Below are 23,251 nucleotides of genomic sequence, written 5' to 3' on the forward strand. Positions count from 1 at the left end.
GTAGCTGTGATCACAGGTGCGTGCCACCTCACCCAGCTAGTTTTTGTATTTTTAGTAGAGATGGGTTTTCACCATGTGAGCCAGGCTGATTTTGAACTCCTGACCTCAGGTGATCCACCCACCTCAGCCTCCCAAAGTGCTGGGACTACAGGTGTGAGCCACCACACCCGGCCTCTACTGTGATAATGTTACATAACAAACAGCCTCTAAAATTTAGGGGCTTACATCAACAGATATTCTTTGTCTATGAGTCATTTAGGGTGACTCCATTTCAGGGTATATAATTGGGTTCAGATCTACTCCTCCTGTCCCTCATTCTGTATATGCTTTGCTCATGGTAGATGATAGAAACATAGGAGATGAAATCAAAGCACACACATTCTCCATGACCAAGACCAGAAGCAACAAGGCAGGGATATGCACCACCTCTTCTACTGGGAGGCATTGCAAAGTCATGTGACAAAGGGTGTGGATACATCTCTTATGGGCAGGAGTGAAGAAATGGGAACAGTAATGTACTACAGCAGTATTTCAGCCCTGTCAGTTCATCACTGAATTCACCGTCCTCTTTGATTTCTAAGTAGGTGAGCAGATAGTTCTGGTTTCTGCAGCTGGCCCTTCCCTTTCACTGTTTTCTTTCTTTTCTCTGACAAGTGACTTCACGATGTCATTGTTACTTACTGTGTGGGACCTCAGTAAACACATCATAGTCAAGCCACTAGTTAATAAACTAGGGCTTGACTTTTCATGAACTTGTTTTCCCAAGAACTTTTGATTTACTAGTTAGCTAACTGTATTGAAAACGCTTCATTGAAAAATTGTTCCTGCTCAGCACAGCTTAATCTATATTCTTGGGTTCCCAGTGCCAATTTTTTTCTTTCTTCCAATTTTTATATTAAGTTCAAGCGAGTACATGTGCAGGTTTGTTACATGGGTAAATTGTATGTTGCTGGGGTTTGGTGTATGAATTATTTTGTCAGTCAGCTAGTAAGCATGTACCTGATAGGCCATCTTTCAACCCTCACCCTCATCCCACCCTCCACCCTCAAGCAGGCCCCGCTGTCTTCCTTCCCTTTTTTGTGTCCCTGTGTACTCAATGTTTAGCTCCTACTTAAAATTGAGAACATGCAGTTTTTGGTTTTCTGTTTCTGCTTTAATTCACTTAGGATAATGGCTTCCAGCTGCATCCATGTTGCTGCAAAGGACAGTATTTCCTCCTTTTATGGCTGTGTAGTATTCCATCGTGTATGTGTATGATGCTCTTTTTATCTAGACCACCACTGATGGGCGTCTAGGTTGATTCCATGCTTCTGCTATTCTGATTAGTGTGTAATGAACATACACATGCATATGTCTTTCTGGTAGAATGATTTACGTTCCTTTGAGTATATACCCAGTCATGGGATTGCTGGGCTGAACAGTAATTCTGTTTTACCTCCTTTGGTATTTTGTTTTACCAATCTCCAAACTGCTTCCCACCGCAGCTGAACTAGTTTTAATTCCCACCAGCAGTATATAAGCATTTCCATTTCTCCACAACCTTGCCAGCATCTCTTTATGGACTTTCTAATAACAACCACTCTGACTGTTGTGAGATGGGTCTGTCATTGTGGTTTTGATTTGCATTTCTCTAAGGATTAGTGATGTTGAGCACATTTCCGAATGAACCATCCAGTTTGGCTTCATTGTTTTTTATTCTTTCATCTGAAGAACTCAAGGAAAGAAGTAAAAGAGATATATTTGTCTTTGATTTATGAATGAATGATGATATCTTAGATCTCAAATATTTGCTAAAAATTTAGATATCTTTAGAGTACTTCTATACAGAAACCAAAATGTTAAAATTCACAAATCTGCTTCCTTCATCAGTATCTTATTCTCTAAGGTTGACATTTGAATCCTAATTCCTAAAAATTGAATGTTTTGGTAAATCATAGTCTGTTCTTTAGACTACATTTCTTTCCTTCTTAAGAAATAATTGCGTATCAAAATAGCTATCTGGATGTATTTATCTGTGTAAAGAATGTGTTAGAAGTGTGACCAGATTGCATTTATAAATATTATTATAACACTACTATAAATTGAGTAGCACACAATATCAGTAGTTCAGCTTAGAGTGACTCATTTGTCAGTCCAGTGATAGTCATCACTTAGAAATAATTCACAGCAGACTTTGAGGTCCTGGAGAGATGATTAAAAATAGGTGGGATGAAAGTACCTATTTGGGGAATTGTCTGGAATGTTTAATACCATCCAGATGACATCATCATAATCTGGTAGTATTAAATATGACTCTGGCACTTTCCCAGACTATTCAGTTATTATTTTTTTTAATTATTGCCTAAAAAAACAGCTCTGGGACAGTTAATGAAATGTTACTACATATATTGAAATCAGTAAGAAAACCCAGCTATTGTTCTAGAATTATATTAAGAGAGTTCTGATGTTTGAGACAGTATCTCATCTTGTCTGTAAGCCAGTATTGCCTCATGACATCTATTCTATTTTTGTCTTGAAGTACTGATTAAAGTTGTTTTTTGTTTTTTGGTTTTTTTGAGATGGAGTCTTACTCTGCCACCCAGGCTGGAGTGCAATAGTGTGGTCTCAGCTCACTGCAGCCTCTGCCTCCTGAGTTCGTGCGATTCTCCTACTTCTACCTCCTGAGCAGCTGAGATTATAGGCGTGTGCCACCATGTACGGCTAATTTCTTCTCTCTCTTTTTTTTTTTTTTGGTATTTTTAGTAGAGACAGGGTTTTGCCAGGCTAGTCTCGAACTCCTGACCTCCTGACCTCAGATGATCTGCCCACCTTGGCCTCCCAAAGTGCTGGGATTACAGGCTTGAGCTACGACGCCCAGTCTAAAGTTTTTATTACTTAATCTTCTTTTCTTATATGTACTTGTTTCCACTGGGGACTGAATTTTATTTCCTTATGGTTCCCACATTAGCATTTAGGACCATTTTCATAGAGGTGCTTAAATTTTTTGTTTTAATTTTTGCTTAATGGTACTGTACAGTTCACAGTTTCATGTTATTTTTCAGTGCTTTTTAAAAATGTAAATTAGATCAGGTCTCTCATCTACTTAAAACCCTTAAGTGGCTATCAGTATTTTAAGATACGGACCCCCATGTTAGGCCTAGAAATCCTTGCTTAGTTTGACTTTCACTTCTTCAGCTTCATCGTATGCCTTCCTCCTTCCCTGATCTTTATGCGTTAGCCTCATTGGGCTCCTTTCAGTTTTGTGAATGTGCTGTACCTTTTTTTAGGGTGCTTTTTTCCCAGTTGAAATAGTACCTTCAAAAAGAAGCCTTTCATGATTGCCCTATCTACAGTGGCCTCACCCAGATACTTTCCAGTGGATCATCCCTGTACCTCTAGCATTTATTGCCCCCTGAAATTGTAATGTTTATTTGTCTGCTTATTCATTGTCTTTTTCTCCACTCAAATAGAAGTTTCATGAGGCCAAAGTGCCAAGCATCATGAGAGACACAAATAAGTCACTCAAATATTTGTCAAATGGAGTTTATTCTTCAAACTCAAGTAGTGTAACTTTCTTTATTTGATTCCATGAGGGAGAAAGCACTGTATAATTGACCTGAAAAAAAGTCAGGACAGTTGAGGGCCCTGAGCCCTGTGCTACTGTGCTCATCACTCTTATGTAATTGATTTATTCTCATTGACTGAGGTATTTAGGGTGCTTTTTAAGAGCTATACATATATATGGAAACTGGCAAAAAAAAATTATGGTTTTCTGTACATGTTTATCAGCCTTGATTTGCCCTATTAAATATTTCAAAATTAGAGTTATAAATTTCTTACTAATGTACATTTTATGTTGTAAGTACTAGGCTCTTATTTAATGCTGCAGACAGCATGATACTCTCACATGACAGGATAAAGAAATTGCTATGTGTGGGCAGAAGCCAGTAGGATAGATGTGGAATAAAATCCCCTTTAAGGGTTCTTTGCCATCAAGTGACAGTTGATGTGCGGAGCAATTTAAGGTATGACTCTCCCACCAAAAACAAAACTTGGAGTTTTTTACTGAGAAATCAGAGTAACCCAAGGCCTAAATAACTTGCCCAACATGACACAGCAGTGAAGAATAGAGCCTCGGTTCAAAATCAGGCTTGTCTGACTCTAGAATTTATTTCTACTACATTTTTAAATCTTCTTAAGTAGAAAGAAATCTGGAAATGTATTTTACTTACATGTTTTATTAAAGATGTGGAAAATGTTTGAAGTCATCTGTTTGATATCTGTTACTGTCATCATATTTTATAATCTAGTAGCTTCTATGTGGGGATTATAAATAATTTTAGAAAAGTTTGACTCTATTTGCTTTTAATTATTGCCAGAAACTTGAACATATAGTCTTGAAAGTCAATTGTAAATAACCTTGAAAACTTTCAACTATGTAACTAAAAATTCTCAGAAGACCATGGTTTGTTTGCTTCGGTAGTTGCACATAGCTTGAAGAACTGATTCAGAATCTAACAGATGCGAACAGCCTAATGTAGGGAAATTGCTGAAAGCACAATTAAATTGCCAGAGTATACCACAAGCAACAATTTCCTTAATTTTTGTTGAACACACAATTTGAAATGATTATGTGCTTACAAAAACAAACAGAGAAAAGCAAAGTGTTTTACAATCTGTAGTTCTATATTCATAAATATGTCTCAAGGTTAAAAGTTTAATATTATAAATAGTATTATAACCTAATATTTAAAATTAGGGTAACCCATGTTATCCTAATTAATACAGAGTCAGATACCTAATCCCTAATCCATTTTCTACTAGTGTTCACATGTCAGGTGGTACATATATCAGTGTGCTAAAAACAGTTCAGATTATTTCATCTAATGGGCCTTTCTTTTTTAGTAATATTCCAAGAGTGTTTGGAAAGAACCAGCACAAGCTGAGCTGTCAATCTTGAAGTCTTGATCTACCTATAAGAAGGGTTTTTTGGCCTGGTATAGTGAGTGGCTCACGCCCGTAATCCCAACACTTTGGGAGGCTGAGGCGGGCAGATCATAAGGTCAGGAGTTTGAGACCAACCTGGCCAACATGGTGAAACCCTGTCTCTACTAAAAATACAAAAATTAGCTGGATATGGTGGCAGGCCCCTGTTATCCCAGCTAATCAGGAGGCTGAGGCAGGAGAATCTGGGAGGCGGAGGTTGCAGTGAGCCGAGATCGCACCATTGCACTCCAGCCTGGGTGACGGGGTGAGACTCCATCTCAAAAAAAAAAAAGAAGGGTTTTTTTTTCATAGTATCATTTTTGTACTGATTAGAAAAAAGAATTGTTGGAGGAAAAGATGAGTGTAGATTTAGATTTGAGGATTGAAAATAATAGCTCTTCAGAATATTTTGAAGAGAGCAGATGAGCCAGTTTTGATTACCTTATTAGAGCTTCATCGTTCATAGTGGTCATATTCCTGAAAACACTGTTTCTCTTCAAATTTAGTAACTAGAATTGTGAAGTCTGCAGATTTGTGGGTTAGGAACCTCTTACCAGGATTTAATTGAGATTTTTAAAGAAAAAAAAAGATTCTTTAAGCATAAAATATTAAATTGGCATCAACCTTTCTTCTTTACTCCAGAATTATAAATTAAATCCTTTTAACATAACATTAAATATTTAATTTCATAAATTATTAATCTTTTGTGCTATTATTCAGCTCTATCTTTGAGGAATGCTAGTAATTTCTGACTGAAGAACATGAGACTTAAAGATAGTCATGCAGAGATTCTCACACCCCGGAGACTTGAGGGAACTCAGCTTTCTGGGTTTCCTCCACTTCTTTAATAAGATGCTGGGAAGGCTGCCTCTTATCCCTGGGGGAAGAGAAGGGATACCACTAAGCAGCGACGACGATGATAATAGCAACTGTCATTTATTGAGCATTTATTATGTGTCAGGCACTATGCTATGAAATGTACTTATCTATAAGTGCAGACTGAAATCATTGATTAATTGTACTATATAGAACTTTAATCTGTATAACTTGAAATCTGCTTGTTGGGGCATCAGCCTTCAGGGTTGATAGAAGATGACTCTTGAATTTTTGAGGTTGACTGACTGTAAGATGATAGTTATAGTGACTTAGAAGGAGGTAATGAAGTTTATAAAAAGAAAGATGAGCTCTGTCTTGATAACATTGCAGTGGCAGAAAGAAAATCTGTATAAACATATAATTAGGTAACTGTTGAAATGTAAAATATCATTGGCAAATTTGGAGATTATTCTTTTTTTTTTTTTGAGACGGAGTCTCGCTCTGTCGCCCAGGCTGGAGTGCAGTGGCCGGATCTCAGCTCACCCGCCTCCTGGGTTCACGCCATTCTCCTGTCTCAGCCTCCCGAGTAGCTGGGACTACAGGCGCCCGCCACCTCGCCTGGCTAGTTTTTTGTATTTTTAGTAGAGACGGGGTTTCACCGTGTTAGCCAGGATGGTCTCGATCTCCTGACCTCGTGATCCGCCCGTCTCGGCCTCCCAAAGTGCTGGGATTACAGGCTTGAGCCACTGCGCCCGGCCGTGGAGATTATTCTTATAAAAATTCTAAGGAAGGAATGAAATCTCCCAGGGCAGAGTTTCTTAACCTGGTATTAAACCTAAGATTTTATAGACCTCCTTGAAATTATATACTAAATTGGGGACCAGACACGGTGGCTCACGCCTGTAATCCCAGCACTTTGGGAGGCCGAGGCGGGCAGATCATGAGGTCAGGAGATTGAGACCATCCTGGCTAACATGGTGATACCCCGTCTCCACTAAAAATACAAAAAATTAGCTGGGTGTGGCGGCGGGTGCTTGTAGTTCCAGCTACTCCGGAGGCTGAGGCAGGAGAATGGCGTGAACCTGGGAGGCAGAGCTTGCAGTGAGCCGAGATCGCACCACTGCACCCCAGCCTGGGTGACAGAGCAAGACTCTGTCTAAAAAAAAAAAAAAAAAAAAAGAAAAGAAATTATATACTAAATTGTATATGTGCATGTGTGTGTATGTATCATTTTTATTAGACTTTCAGTAGGGTCTGTGAGCAGAAGGCCCAAGGCCAGAGTGTTAAGGTATCTCTTGACCTGAGTGATGAAAGGCACCCCGAGACAGGCACTAAATGAGAAGAGTGTGAAAAAGAACCAACATCATTCAGCTGTGAATAAAGCAGATCAAGGTTAGCCACATGAAGGTGATAGTTTATATTTTTTAGCAATAACATTTCATTGTGTTGCCTAGGCTGGTCTCAGACTCCTTTGTAGTTATTTATTATGGTGCTTGAATCATGAAAGAAAGAGAAAAGAAAGCTGGGAAATAAACACATACATCTTAATGGTCATCATTGGAAGTGGCTAGCGTGCCAACTCCTTACTTTGAAAATTGGTACTTAAAGAGGAAGAATTAAGCATTCATTCTTCCAACCTATTGAAGTTGTTTTTCAGAATAATAACTCTAATTGACAAGAAAAAATACTTCTCTACAGAAGAATTTCACCTAATAAATGTGGCAGGAATCAATTAAAAAATCACAATTTTGCAACCCCTAATGAAATCATTGATTCATATAACAGCCACTAATGAATACTAAAACTGTTAATGCTGTGGTTCTTAAAGTCTGGCCTCTGTTCCTGCATCTTAAACATCACTTGGATACTTCTTTAAAAAATACGAAATCTCAGGCTCTTTCCAAAACCAGCTATGTCAGAAACCCTAAGGGTAAGTCCCAGTAAGCTGTGTGTTAACAAGCCCTCTGAGGGTTCTGACAATCACTGGAGTTTGAGAACCATAATATTAGGAGAAAGACTGATAAGAATCTTTATTTGAAGGATCAGGCTCTCACTCACAGTACTTACTGACCAATCTTAGCACTCCTAAAAGAAGAACCAGATGTTATATTCCTCCTAGTAGATGCACCTGTGATGTATTCTTGCCACTCCCAAAAGATATTAAGCCTGAATCTGTTCAGTCCTTTATAGAAACTACAGGAGACGGAATAATAAGTTAAACAATAATGTGAAGAAGCAGAGGACAAATCCAGAATGTAGGATGACCAACCCATTTTCTTCAAATCAGTGGCATAGGAAAAGGGGAGGGTGAGAGTAGCCCTGTTGCAGTGTAAAAGGGCTCCAGAAACAAAATAAACAAATATAAAATGTTCATCTTGGTTTGTATCCTGATTCAAACAAGCCCACTATGGAGATTTGAATTCAGACTGGGTAGTAGAAGATAATAAGGAATTGTTAATTATGTTAGGTTTGATAATGATATTGCACTTATGTAAGAAAATGTCATTTTTTAAGAGATACATAGAAAAGTATTTAGGGTGAAACAAATTGATATCAAAATTTGCTTTATGTTACATGAGGAAAAAACGGATAAATGAAGCAAGTATGACAAACTGTTGATAACTCAAATTTGGTTGATTTATTATACTATTTAATATAATTTTATATATGTACAAAACTTTCATAATAGAAAATTTTAAAAGATATCTGTAACATAATGTATTTATTAGAACATTTCCACCTATGCTAACCTTCATCACACTGTATTGTAATTGCCTGTTTACCTTGCCTGTGCTAGTATTTCTCAAACTATCAAACTGTCAGTATTGAGTTTAAATTAGCCAGTCCATTGCAGACCATGATTTTTGTAAAATGGCAATAAAAAATAATGACCAGAAAAGCAAAACTGGAGGGGTTATACAAAATATTACCTTAAAAGTTTTCGTTGTTAAAGTTAACAAACATAAAATTACATTTCACTTAACAATCAGAACCAACATAAACATAGGGAACAAGAATTTTCTAAAAACTGTATTATATTCATCAAAAATACACACATTAGCAGACATGAGAGCAATGTGGCTGTAACATCTGTCACCCCATTGATCGCCAGCATTGATTCAGCTGATCTGGCTGGCTAGACTGGTGTTCCCCTTCCTGCCTCACCCCTCCACGTGCGTCCCTCCCAAAGCTGCAGGCTTGGTCAAAGAGGACAAGCATCCCCAACAGAGGAGGACCGGTCTTTGGTCAAGGGTATGTTAGTAGCTGCACTGCCCTGCCAGAACCTCCAAACAAGCTCTCAAGAATACACACATAAACAATTAGTATAGACAGTTGCTATTAAATTCATAAGTTCTATAATCATAAGGTTTTTATTTTTTATTTTTATTATTTTTTTATTTTTTTGAGACAGAGTCTTGATCTGTTGCCCAGGTTGGAATGTAGTGGCTCAATCTCAGCTCACTGCAACCTCTTGGATTCAAGTGATTCTCCTGCCTCAGCCTCCCGAGTAGCTGGGATTATAATTGCCTGCCACCATGCCTGACTAATTTTTGTGTATTTAGTAGAGACAGAGTTTTGCCATGTTGGCCAGGCTGGTTTCGAACTCCTGACCTCAGGTGATCTGCCCACTTCGGCCTCCCAAAGTCCTGGGATTACAGGTGTGAGCCACCGTACCAGGCCATAAATTAGGTTTTTAATGTAAAACATGAGTGTGCTTTTTGTATGTTAACTTCAAGACCGTGTGCATTAACTTGAGCTTGGATTATGTTCCTCGAAGGGGGTGATATATGCCTAAACAAATTTTATTTGCAGCCACAGGTTTCTGGCTTACTTACTTCTATTAGTGATTTCTCAGCACATGTTACAGTTTTCAGGGATACGTATACTGCAGAGATGATAAAGCATGGGGAATATAATAGATACCCTGGAATGCCTGCCGAGATTTTTACCTGAAGAGTGAAAGTGCCACTTCTCTAAATAGTGTGTCTCTGGAATTTAGATCATTTTTCTCACACTGTGTATTATACATTTACTGATGTGTGATGATTCTGGCTTTACATGGTGACTTTAGGTTCAGATATACCATGCCTTTGTTTTTCAGACACTGCCCTTCCTGATACCACGTTTCAAAGTTTTTCTTTCCCCTTGCCTGTGGTTCTCCCAGTTTGGACTGATAGCTTCAAAAAACAATAACTATAGATTTAATTGTGCTTCCGGGGACTCATATTGTAATCAGTAGTTTGGGGTGTCTTTCTATATATGTAAACTTGCACTTGTTCACATTAAATCTGTCAGATTTCTCTGTGTTGCCAAAATCTCAAAAATCTTTCCCACTAACCTCCATTGACTCAGCATTTTCATCAGGAAAAAAAAAAAGTTGTCTATCTGTACAAGTCAATCATTTGTCCATGAAAAAAAATGGTCTCATTTAGAGGTACAGCTTAAATAGCATTTTGTGTGGAATCTTAGGAAAGATATTATTAACTACTCAAAAGTTATTTCTTACAGAAAGCATATTGCATTCCCTTCCATAGGTTATATTTGCCCAAAGGTCCATATTTATAAGGGACTTCCCAGCTCATCCAGTGTAGAAGTGAGCCTCTGGTTTGCTCTTATGCAGAGAAGGCACGTTGTCTACTTGCCAGTTCTTAAACATAATCTTTTTCTGTTGGCAGTTTGGACATTTTGACTAAAAATTATGCATACTTGTTCTTAAGTGATCTCCTTTAGAATTATGGATAGCTACTATGCAGGTTCTGCAAAGGCAAGGGGAAGATGTAATGAGCTGACCATCTCAGTTTCTGATGCTAACCCATAAAAAAGAATAGATAAAATGTCCACTTAAATTTAAAGCCTGTAATTAGAATATGGCTAATCAGCTAAGTACTCAGAATTATACATAGGATGCTTTGTGCTTAGTGCTAAAGCATTGCAGAGTACAAAAGAGAATAATACGGTTCCTGTCTTCAGGAGGCTTAAATGACATTGTCTTTAATACTTCAAAACACTATGTGTTAAAGCAGTAGTCCCCAACCTTTTAAATGACACCAGGGACCAAATAAGTGGAGGACAATTTTTCCACAGACCCAGGATGGGGAGGATGATTTGGGGATGAAACTGTTCTACCTCAGATCATCAGGCGTTAGATTCTCAAAAGGAGGGCGCAACCTAGATCCCTCACATGTGCAGTTCACAATAGGGTTCGCATTCCTATGGCAGGGGGCCGGGTTCCTAACGGGCCATGGACCAGTGCTGGTCCGTGACCCAGGGGTTAAGGACCCCTCTTTTAAAAGTTAGGGCTGTGTGTGTACACGTGTGTGTACTTTAGGATATTTATTATACATATGCGGATTATTACATACAGTGTGAGCCAGTGTATGATAAATGCCAAGGTGTTGACAGAACAGGTTATTTCTGTTTGAAGTGATAAGGGACTATTTAAGGGCAAGGTGTCATTTAGAGTTTCGAAAGGATGGTTAGGGTCTGGTGTGATGGCTCACACCTATAATCCCAGCACTTTGGGAGGCCAAGGCAGGAGGATTGCTTGAGTCCAGGAGTTTGAGACCAGCCTGAACAACAGAGTGAGACCCCATCTCTACAAAAAATAAAACATTAATAATTAGCCAGATGTGCATGCATCTGTAGTCCCAGCTACTCGGGAGGCTGAGGTAGAAGGATTGATTGAGCCCAGGAGGTTGAGGTTGAGGTGAGCTATAATTGCACACCATACTCCACCCTGGGCAATAACAGAATGAGACCCTAACTAAAAAATAATAAATAAAAGGATGGTTAGGATTTCAATAGGAGTCTAGTAAAGATGCTTAATATAATAAAAAATTAAGTCAAATATTACAGCCCCAGATTGACTGTTCAGTCACCAGTTGTACAAATTCAGCTAGATTACTTAATCCCTCTGATTGTCAGCTTTCTCATCTATAAAATGGAAATTGAGTAATAGTTATCATAGAAGATTTTAGAAAGATGAAATGAGACACTGATATGAACATGCTTTGTAAAGTATAAAGTATTGTGTAAATGTTAGTAAATTTTATAGCAAGTAGGCCAGGCATGGTGGCTCACATCTATAATCTCAGCACTTTGGGAGGCCAAGGTGGGCAGATCACCCGAGGTCAGGAGTTCAAAACCAGCCTGAGCAACGTGGTGAAACCCCGTCTCTACTACAAATATAAAAATTAGCCAGGCATGGTGGCATGGACCTGTAGTCCCAGGTACTTGGGAGACTGAGGCATGAGAATTGCGTCAACCTGGGGAACAGAGGTTGCAGTGAGCCAAGATTGCACCACTGCACTCCAGCCTAGGTGACAGACAAGACTCTGTCTCGAAAAACTAAAGAAAAAAATATATAGTAAATATTGAGAAGGACATGAGCCAAAGTCAGGGAATTTAAAAACCTGTAAGCTAGTAAACACTAGAGCAGAAAATATGTGCAGGTGACTGGGAATACTGAGTCACTAATACAGTTCCCTAGTTAGGACAATTATGTTAAATTTAAAAGTCTTTCAAGATTTGTGTTGATCAAAAGATAATTTCAGAGGACTTTCAGATCTTTGGGTGAAATGTTAATGAGTGGTAATGTTTAGTTTTATTGAATTGATGTACATAGTTACGTAGAATTAATTTTCAGGTAAGCTGCTTTAATGAAGATTATAACATTGCATAAAGATAGTGTATCTTGCAAAATGTATTTGTCTTATAGTTTAGAGAATATGGTTGTCATGACATTGTTGGGTTAGAGCACAAGTCTGCATGTTCTTGGGTATATGAGAATTCCTTCCAACAGCACTGGGCGTGAATTATTTAAGCTACTTCCAGGTATCACCATATCTCATGTTACAGGTGGTTTGTATAATAATTGCATGAAAACAGTGTTTCAGAAAAGATGTCTTCTGTGTGACGAGATGTCAGATACTTCATATATTTCCTCTGTTTTACGTAACTTTTATTTTTTTAAAGTGTGAAATAATAAGCTTTTCAACAAATAGAGTACCTAGACCTTAAAAAAATCATGTTGAATTGTACTGTGAATCTGTGAATATTATGCTGCTTGCTGCTGACTGGTCTTGGGCTGTCACTATTTGTTTGGACTCCAGTGAAATATGATTAGAAATACTTCTCCGGGCCGGGCACCGTGGCTTATACCTGTAGTCCCAGCACTTTGGGAGGCTGAAGCAGGAGGATCATGAGGTCGGGAGTTCGAGACCAGCCTGGCCAACATGGTGAAACCCCATCTATACTAAAAATACAAAAATTACCTGGGCATGGTGGCAGGTGCCTGTAATCCCAGCTACTCAGGAGGCTGAGGCAGAAGAATCGTTTGAACCTGGGAGGAGGAGGTTGCAGTGAGCTGAGATCGCGCCACTGCACTCCAGCCTGGGAAACAGAGCAAGACTCCATCTCAAAAAAAAAAAGAAAAAGAAATACTTCTTCAAAGACAAGAAACTTGGAAAACACTTTATCACTAATTATTGTTTTTTTTTTAAAAAAAAAAAAACTTTTTTGTTTGTTTGTTTTTTGAGACAGAGTCTCGTTCTTTCACCCAGGCTGGAGTGCAGTGGCGCGATCTCAGCTCATTGCAAGCTCCGCCTCCTGGTTCACGCCATTCTCCTGCCTCAGCCTCCTACGCAGCTGGGACTACAGGCACCTGCCACCACGCCGGGCTAATTTTTTGTATTACCGTGTTAGCCAGCACGGTCTTGATCTCCTGACCTTGTGATCTGCCCACCTCGGCCACCCAAAGTGCTGGGATTACAGGCGTGAGCCACTGCACCTGGCCAAAAAAAAAAAAAAAAAAAATGTTGTGAGGAAAAAAATTTCTTGACTACTAATAGTGGAGTTATTTTATTTTGGTGACTAATTCTTAATCCTCTTTTCATTTACAGACTATCTTGCTAATCATGGCCGGTTAAATGAGTCTGAAGCCAGGCGAAAATTCTGGCAAATCCTATCTGCTGTTGATTATTGTCATGGTCGGAAGATTGTGCACCGTGACCTCAAAGCTGAAAATCTCCTGCTGGATAACAACATGAATATCAAAATAGCAGGTAACTGGAACACAACTGGCTCTAACATGATCCGATGTGAGCCACTGCACTCAGTGTGTGGAAACAGACCTGCAGGCGCAGATTCAGCAGCATTTCTACCTGATGACATCAAGCTTTTTCAAAGTCCGTTTTATTCATTTCCTTAGTTCTGTGTGTAATTAAAAGTAAGGGAATGAGTTCATTATTAATATACACAGGTCAGAGCTACATCTGGCGTCTGATGTGTCCAGATTCCGTTGGCAGGGGGGGCTCTACTGGAAGAGGCACATTTGTCTGAATGTCAGAGTGATTAGAGAGAGGACAGGGATGGAGGAGCAATGCTGGTTGCTGGTACTCTGGCCTGCTCTCTAATTATGACTGATGGCTATAGCCAGAAGCAGAGAAAAGGCAAAGGAAGTGGTGGAAGTAGAATGAGAAATACTTGAGACAGAAAAACACCTTGCCTTGCTCTGATACGACAGGGGTTTGATTTATAACATGAAAACTAAGTTGGGTAGAGATTAGTTTGCCTGTTTTTCTCTTTGCCTTTTCACAGTTGTCAAATGTTTTCTTTTATATTCTCAGTTTCTATATTTACATAGTCAAAACTCTCATTCACTCAATAAATATGTATCAGGTACTGTGCTATGTTAAGTACAATATGATATGTGGAAATCATTTCACAACATATCCATATATCAAAATAACATGTTGTATACCTTGAATATATACAATTTTTGTCAATTACACTTTAATAAAACTGAAAAAATACAGTATGATAGTTGCAATTTTAAAAGTATATACAAACTGCTGTAGGAGTATAGGTGAGGGAACAGCAGGCTACCTGTAGAGTCAAGGAAGCTTCACAGAGAAGGAATTATTTGAACTTAGACTTGAGAGAGAAGTTAGAGAAGCTTGTCAGGAAGATAAACAGAAGCAGAATGTTGCAGGCAGGCAGACAGAGATTGGAATGGTGGGGAACTGTAAATTCAAAATTGGTAACATGTAAAATCTGCAGGCATGCGGGATTGATACAGGGGGAGCAGATAGGTAAAGACCAGAATATGAAACATCTTGAATGCCATGTCAGAAATTTCAGAGTTTATTCTGTAGGTAATGGGGAATCTAGCCTACTGAAAATTATAGGGCATGGATGGGGTAAAGTGGAATTGGGATAACATGATTAGATTTGCATGTCAGAAATATGTTTCTGGCAGCAGAGCTAAGATAGGTGGGAGATGGCCGGGCGTGGTGGCTCACGCCTGTAATCCCAGCAGTTTGGGAGGCCGCAGCGGGTGGATCACAAGGGAGATCAAGACCATCCTGGCTAGTACAGTGAAACCCCGTCTCTACTAAAAATACAAAAAAATTAGCCAGGTATGGTGGTGGGTGCCTGTAGTCCCAGCTACGCAGGAGGCTGAGGCAGGAGAATGGCATGAACCCGGGAGCCAGAGCTTGCAGTAAGCCGAAATTGCGCCACTGCACTCCAGCCTGGGCGACAGAGTGAGACTCCGTCTCAAAAAAAAGATAGCTAAGAGATGTGGGTGAGGTGGAAGACAGGAAGACTAATAAGGAATCTAGTGCAATAGTCCATTCAAGAAAACATGAGTCTGAACTACAGTAGCAGCAGTAGAGGTTGAAGGTATGTAAGGGAGATTTTGTTTGACTTGGGTTTTGAAGAAGAGAAAGCACGGGTTAAAAGCTTAGCAAAGTGCACATGGTGGTGTTTTGTCCTAAGATTGTTAAAGAAGAGCAGGGAAACATCCAGATGACAGGGGCTGACCAAGAAATTATTAATTGACCTGTTAGGTTGGATACTCATTGAAGTCAGTAAGTTTAGGGACAAAGTAGCTTCCTCGGTTTGCTGTATTATGATATAAAATATAAGGTAAAACCCTCATGTTTGTACATCGAACTGATTTGTTTCTATGCCGTTTCCCATTAGTTTTTGTCTTAGGCAATTAGGAGAAGGCAAATAATTTTTACTCATTTTAAATGTCAATATTGCATATGTTACAGGATATGTAATGGATTTTCCATTCTATAGTCTGTGATTTTTTTTCTAATGGGATTACCTGAATAAGACAAAGTGTTTTTAAGTTAATTTGTTATATTCATTTGTGTGTGTGTATGTGTGTGTGTGTGTGTATATAAAGATTTGTATCGATTTGTCATTTTTGTTGTGAAAATATGATGCACAAAATTAGAATGCTTTCATAGTTTATGTGTGTTCACTTCCATTTGTTTTTTCCCCTTCCTCTGCTTTTGGACCTTCCATTTGGTGTCATTTATTTCACTCTTGTTTGCCAACCTTCTGTAATGAACTTCACTGGGATATTTTGGTTAATGCTCCTTGAAAGCACCGGCTGCCCTAAAATTGTCTTTTTCAGAGAAAGTCTTTCTTTTTTTTTTTTTTTTTTAAGTCTTTTGCTCTGTAGAAAGAAGGGGGAAACTCCTGCTTCACCTTTACATTCCCTTATTATCAAAACAAAATATTTGCCAAAACAATAGCTCAAAGGAGTTCTAGGAGTTTTTTGTTTTGTTTTGTTTTTCCAGGGGAACCTTTTTTTTTTTTTTACTTTAAGTTCTGGGATGCGTGTGCTGAACGTGCAGATTTGTTACATAGGTATACATATGCCATGGTGATTTGCTGCACCTATCAACCTGTCATCTAGGTTTTAAGCCCTGCATGTATTAAGTATTTATCCTAAGGCTCTCCCTCCCCTCCCTCCCCGCCTCCCCTCAACCCCCAACAGGCCCCTGTGTGTGATGTTCCCCTCCCTGTGTACATGTGTTCTCATTGTTCAGCCCTCACTTATGAATGAGAACATGTGGTGTTTGGTTTTCTGTTCCATTAGTTTGCTGAGGATGATGGTTTCCAGCTTCATCCATGTCCCTGAAAAGACTTTCTTATGGCTGCATAGTATTCCATGGTGTATATGTGCCACATTTGCTTTATCCAGTCCATTGACAGGCATTTGGGTTGGTTCTAAGTCTTTGCTATTGTAAATAGTACTACAAGAAACATAAGTGTGCATGTGTTCTAAGAGTTTTTTTAGGCAGAGAAAGGTTATAGGTATGTAAATCATGTGCTGTAAGAATTACAAGGTGCTGTCACTAACATCTCAAAAGAAAATGTCACAGTAAGACACCAAAGAAACTTGCAAACAAAAAACACAGAATATTGCTTTGATGTTATAACCAAGTTTTGCCTGGCTATAGTATGTCTATTATAATTCTGGCATAAAATATAGGTGGGTCAAATCAGTGTGCTGTCATTGTGTGATATCTTAGGTTTTTGTTTTGTCTTTTTGGTTTTTATTTTCATTTTTTAGTATCTAATCTTCAAGTCCTTCCAATTTTATGGAAGTCAGGTAAAAATTCAGATTGGTGAAGTTGTTCTCTCTGGTGAAGACAGTGTGATGACTCACATTTAATTGAGCCCTCACTGTTTTCAGGTATTCAGCTAGATTCTTACTTCATCTTCACAGCAACCTTGGGAGCCACTTAACTATTGCCAGTTACTAGATGAGAAAGCTGAGATGCAAAGAGATTAAACAATTGGCCAAGGTGACACAGATAATAAGTAGTAGACCTGGAATTCAAACCTAGGTCTCTCTGACCACAGTATCTGTCCTTCTCCCACTACACCATGTTGTCATTTCCAAGCATTCTGTCACTGCTTCCTGAAGGGGTACTCAGTAATTGAATTTTGGGGTCCATCTTTCTATGATTGTATATTTAGTGTCCCTGCTTCCATTCCTTACAAGCAGACACACATACACACACATGTGTGCAGTATATCCAAGCACTCAAATTTTCTTGCCCACACTTAATTCTCTGTCGTCTCCACTGTCCTCAAAAATTTTAGTAAATGTTTATTAAGCTTCTGTTCTGTTCTTGGACTAAGTCCTGGAGGTTCATACATTTCAAGACAAAAACAGCAGCAGTGACAAAAAGCTTAACTCTGCTCTTACCTCAAGGAGTTAATCAAATAAGAACCAGACCTTTAAGTTAATATAACACAAAAAGATCATTGTTTTCAGGGCCATGAGGCTAGGAGAAAGACTAACTCTGTCTGGAAGAATCAGGAAAATTATTAGCTAACACTTGATTAACAAGAAGGTATTTGTGGTGGGATTGGGATGGGGGAGACAGAGAAAGAGGGAGAGGCATGAGCGGTGGCTCATGCCTGTAATCCTAGCACTTAGGGAGGCCGAGGTGGGCAGATTGCCGGAGCTCAGGAGTTCAAGACCAGCCTGGGCAACATGATGAAACCCCGTCTCTACTAAAATACAAAAAATTAGCCAGGTGTGGCAGCATGCGCCTGTAGTCCCAGCTACTCAGGAGGCTGAGGCTGGAGAATTGCTTGAACTTGGGAGGCTGAATTGCAGTGAGCTGAGATCCCACCACTGCACTGCACTCCAGCCTAGGCAACAGAGCGAGAGTCAGTCTCAAAAAAAAAAAGAGAGAAGAAAAGAGAGAGATAGAGATTGAGGCTGGGGTAGCTTCCTCAAGCAGGTGGATCCGCACATGCAAAGGCTGAGAGGCCAGAGCAAATTGGAGTGGTAAGGAAACTGCAGGTGTTAGCCAGTGAGAATGATAGGAAAAGAGCCAGGAGAGGTAGGCATGGGCCAGATCATTCCACATGCCATAAAATGTTTAGATGGATTCCAGTGTCTTTAAATAATTTCTCCAGGATATTTATTTTTATCTGTAGATTTTATAACTTCTTGATGGCCCTAATTTTCTTTAAGAATCATCTTCTTGTCTCTGAGGACTCTTAAATCGTAATGGAATCTAACACATGGGAAAAATAGGGCTCCATGGGAAGAAATTACAAGAACCGTTACAAAGTTATTCCCTCAAATTATACTTTTTTCTGTTTTTTGTTTTTGTTTTTGTTTTTGTTTTTTTTGGCTTATGAAAACCTTTTTAATTGCAAAATAAGCTGAATAAATGAACTGTTTTAGCTATCCTTTATATTGAAATTGAGGAGAAGCACAAGCCAAAACTAGGTTTAAATTAAAATATTTTTGTGTTTATAAAACAAAATGGAATAGAAGTATCAAACATAGTTCATTTTAATAAATAACAGAAACATGGCTTTGAGATCAGTTTCCAGGTAATGTTCTCCCCGTGAGTAGAAACTTGAGACAGGCCAGGCACAGTGGCTCACTCCTGTAATCCCAGAACTTTGGGAGGCCAAGGTGGATGATGGATCACGAGGTCAGGAGTTTGAGACCATCCTGGCCAACATGGGGAAACCCCATCTCTACTAAAACTACAAAAATTAGCTGGGCATGGTGGCACATGCCTGTAATCCCAGCTACTCGGGAGGCTGAGGCAGGAGAATTGCTTGAACCAGGGAGTCAGAGGTTTCAGTGTACCGAGGTCGCACCACTGCACTCCAGCCTGGTGACAGAGCAAGACTCCGTCTCAAACAAAAAAATAAAACAAAACTTGAGACACTAATGAGCCATGGATTCACCCACACCAGTGTGTACTCATTACTTCAACCATGAGACCTCCAACTTTTGTAAAAAGTGAGTGTGAGGACATTCACAGTAAGAGGCTGAATGCAAAGCGATATTGGCTTTCAGTAGTTTTAGTAATTGCAGTACTATTTCCACCTAGCTATCTTGGCTCTGGCTATTTAGGCATTAAGTTGAGAATAAATAGATGAAGAATATTTAGTTTTATTCTCTAACTTTCCCAATCTATATTTAGTTTTATTCTCTAACTTTCCCAATCTATATTTAGTTTTATTCTCTAACTTTCCCAATCTAAAATGTTTATAATAAATACTTAAATAAGGATAAAAATCTATGAATTAATCACGTTAAACAGGGCTTCATGGAGAGTACTGAGTTGAGTAACAGTGCTGCTACAGATTCTGGCTGTGCCACTTAGTACCTATGACCTTGGGCTGATGATTTACACTCTCTAGGCCTGGGTTTCCATATCTATTAAATACAAATCTGTTTTTCAGGAACAGATTATAGAGATTGGTGATAATATTGGAGACAGGGAGGCGATGTAGGGTAATAGGTCAGAGTATGGGCTATAAAGTGAGGATACCTGGGTTTGAATCCCGCCTCTGCCACTTACTAGCTTTGTGACCTTGACCACCTTTCCTGACTTCTCTCTTCTCAGTTTCCTTATCTGTAAAGGGAGAATGATGAAAGTTCATATCTCATAGTGATTATTACTTGAGTTAATGTTTGTAGGGTACTTAGAACGGTGCCCGGCACGTAGTGCTAGTTAACTGTTAAATAAATTGTTAGATAAAGCTCCTGGCACCATGTAAACACTCAATACAAGGTAGCTATTATTTGTATTCAATGTATAATTGATTCCATGTGAAAACAAAGCCTTAAAATTTTAATAGCCATATAACCTCTCAGCATGTTTTTTTAATTAACTAAGACTTTAAAGCCTTATTAATACAAACCTTTTAGGACCAAGGAAGGTTTTTCACATATTCTCAATTGTCTCTGGTTGATGCAGCTTAATTTTTTGCTGAGAGAGACCTTAAATGTAATTAGTATTGTGTAATTAGCCTGATTAATCTGACCTGTGCATCACGAGTCTCTTGTCTTTAGCCCAAGAGGAATGCTTCCTTTCTGATTTGAGGCATTGGCTCATCATTGCTTCTAACAACCTTCCTACTTACTAGATGACCTTGAGTCAAGGTTTCTGTATATATGATTTCAGATTTGTCCCCTAGAACTGAAAAAGGGTAGGAGAGGCAAAGATAGGAAAAATATATTTTTTTAAATTTTAAGTATTTTATTTTTATTGGAAAAATATTTATTGCAAGTCTTCCATTTGTTCTCCTCCTGCCACTAGCCTTATGTAAAAAGTAAAAAGAGCTTTACATCAAAAAGCACAATGAAACTTTGTATCCTTAAGTCCTACTTAGCATTCCATAGTAAGCTGGGAATATGGAAGATGGCTCAAAGGGTTCAGTTTGGTTTGATTTTTTTTCCCTCTTCATTTCCCTTCCCCTTACTTCATTTAAGCTAAGGAAGATTATTTATTTGCTTCTTAGCTCATTGAACTCTCTGACTGGACAAATAGATGTCTTACATTGGTCAGCAGGATCACATTTCATCTCAACTGTGATGATTGTTCCCTTCCCTCCTGTCAGATGGGAGAGTGACTGATGTTTGGAAATGAACTGTGCAACTGACCTTTTCTTGCTGGTGGGCAACAAAGTATGCATTGACGTCAGTGTTGGCTGATCCACATTCAGTTTGTGCAATGGGTCAGCTTCATCTCTATCACTCTCCACCTTTCATTTGTCAGCTTTCATTTCCTCATAATTGTCTTCTTCACTCCTATTATAATTACAAAGGATGTGTAACTCTTCATCAAGCCTGGCTAGCTGAATTCTACTGGTAATTTTAGAAACAAGGATAAATTTAACCCTAAAGCCATCTGCTGCTCTGTAGGAGGATTTTTTAAATTATAAATTAGACATTATAACACACTGCTGGAGATTCAAAATTGCCTCAGTGGTGTTGATTCCTAGAAATCATTTACTTTTCCTTAGCCTGAAGATTGGTTTTCAATGTTTTGTTTGTTTTTTTCCTTTTTTAAAAACAAATGACTTAGTTTAACCTAACAATTTTCTTACATCTCCTATTTAAATAAAAATCCTAAAAGTATTTAGCAAATGTAATCTTTTGCAACAGTAAACATTGACAAACTGTTTAAATCGTCTGTATATTTTTCACCGCCTCTGTTTCATTCTGTTTTCTGGCTAGTCAAAGAGTGGTCTGGAGACCAGCAGCATGAGCATCACTTCAGAGCTTGTTACAAATGCAGAATCTGAGGCCCATCCCTAAATGTACTGAGTCAGAGTCTGCACTTTAGCAATTTCCCCAGGTGATTTATATGCATGTTAGTATTTGATTTATTTCATTACTTCATTCCAACAAACAGAATTCTCCATTTTATACTTGGTTCCCATTAGACAATAATCATCAGAATCAGCTTATTTACTCTATGCAAGACCCTCTTCCTAAAACATCATGCCTTTGCTAATGATAATTTTGGGCACTGATAATTTATATAATTTATACAATTTAGTGATGATAGTAATACTGGTTTTTTTAGGACGATATAGGTCAGGCAGTCAACTTTCAAAATATAGAGCAGAAAGCAATAATAGCAGCTCTAGGGCTATGTTCAGATATATCCTTGGTCTGCTGTTGCTGGTTAAGTAAGAGATAGAGGACTCAGCTTTTGAGGCCTAGTTGATTTTCATGAGAGTCAATAACTGATCTGTAATTAAAGACTCTACCCCGGGCCGGGTGCGGTGGCTCAAGCCTGTAATCCCAGCACTTTGGGAGGCTGAGATGGGCGGATCACGAGGTCAGGAGATCGAGACCATCCTGGCTAACACGGTGAAACCCCATCTCTACTAAAAAATACAAAAAACTAGCCGGGCGAGGTGGCGGGCGCCTGTAGTCCCAGCTACTGCGTAAACCCGGGAGGCGGAGCTTGCAGTGAGCTGAGATCCGGCCACTGCACTCCAGCCTGGGCGACAGAGCGAGACTCCGTCTCAAAACAAAAACAAACAAACAAAAAGACTCTACCCCGAATCCTCTTCTATAAATATTTCAGACCATGTAGAACCCAGGTGAGAGAATATGAGTACAAATTGGAGAAGACTAAGGAGTCAGGAGGCTAAATGCAATGTGGAATTCCTGAACTGAAAAGGAACACGTGACTAAACTCATGAAATGTTAAGTCTGTAGTTTAATTAATAGTAGTGAATCAATGTTTTGATAATTGAAGCTTAGTTTTGGTGATTATACTGTAGGTATGTAAAATGTTAACATTAGAGGAAGCTGGGTGAAGGGTATGGGGAATTCTGAATTTACTGTTGCAACTCTTCTGTAAATCTAAAAGTATTTCAAAATTAAGAGTTTAAAAAAGTCAAAATGAAGCCACATGGCATGGCATAAATGTTTTGTTTATAATAGCAAGCAGAATGTCTGAGGAACATAGCCATAGTTTTAGGTATTAACTTGCATATCAGAATTAGAGAAGATATTAAACAGGAAAGATGTTTGCTTTCTAGCAGAGCTAGGCTAGCTCTGAATCTGGTAGAGAGAGAGACGAATGCCCAAGTGATTGTTTTCATAATGCTTTCCAAAAGTCAGATGATGATGTGGAGTCTTATTATTTTGTGTTGTTGCAAGACTTCTGTGTTTGCACAGTGGTTAACATGTGTATGGAATGCCGATGTTTAATGAAGGAATGAATGAAATTGGTTAGTATGATGAAACATGAATACAGTCCATTTCATTTGAATAAATGGCAGTAAGAAATAAATCCTGCATTTTCATATTTCATCCCCCCCTACTCACCCCCCACTTCACAATGCACCTTATGCATTTAGGCAGAAAGCTGCA

The 23,251-nt window shown here is 38.8% G+C and overlaps 1 protein-coding gene across 2 annotated transcripts in view; it reads left to right on the forward strand.

Annotated features, from left to right (window-relative positions):
• SIK2 (salt-inducible kinase 2) overlaps positions 1 to 23,251 on the forward strand; it is a 126,611-nt gene that overhangs the window by 72,824 nt on the left and 30,536 nt on the right. For both annotated transcript variants that reach the window (XM_011926716.1, XM_011926718.1), the window contains exon 4: positions 13,683 to 13,844. In XM_011926716.1, coding sequence (XP_011782106.1) covers positions 13,683 to 13,844 — 162 coding nt within the window. The remainder of the gene's footprint in view (positions 1 to 13,682; positions 13,845 to 23,251) is intronic.

This window comes from Colobus angolensis, unplaced genomic scaffold (genome assembly GCF_000951035.1).
Source record: "Colobus angolensis palliatus isolate OR3802 unplaced genomic scaffold, Cang.pa_1.0 Scaffold7, whole genome shotgun sequence".
In the NCBI taxonomy this organism is placed as follows: Eukaryota; Metazoa; Chordata; class Mammalia; order Primates; family Cercopithecidae; genus Colobus; species Colobus angolensis.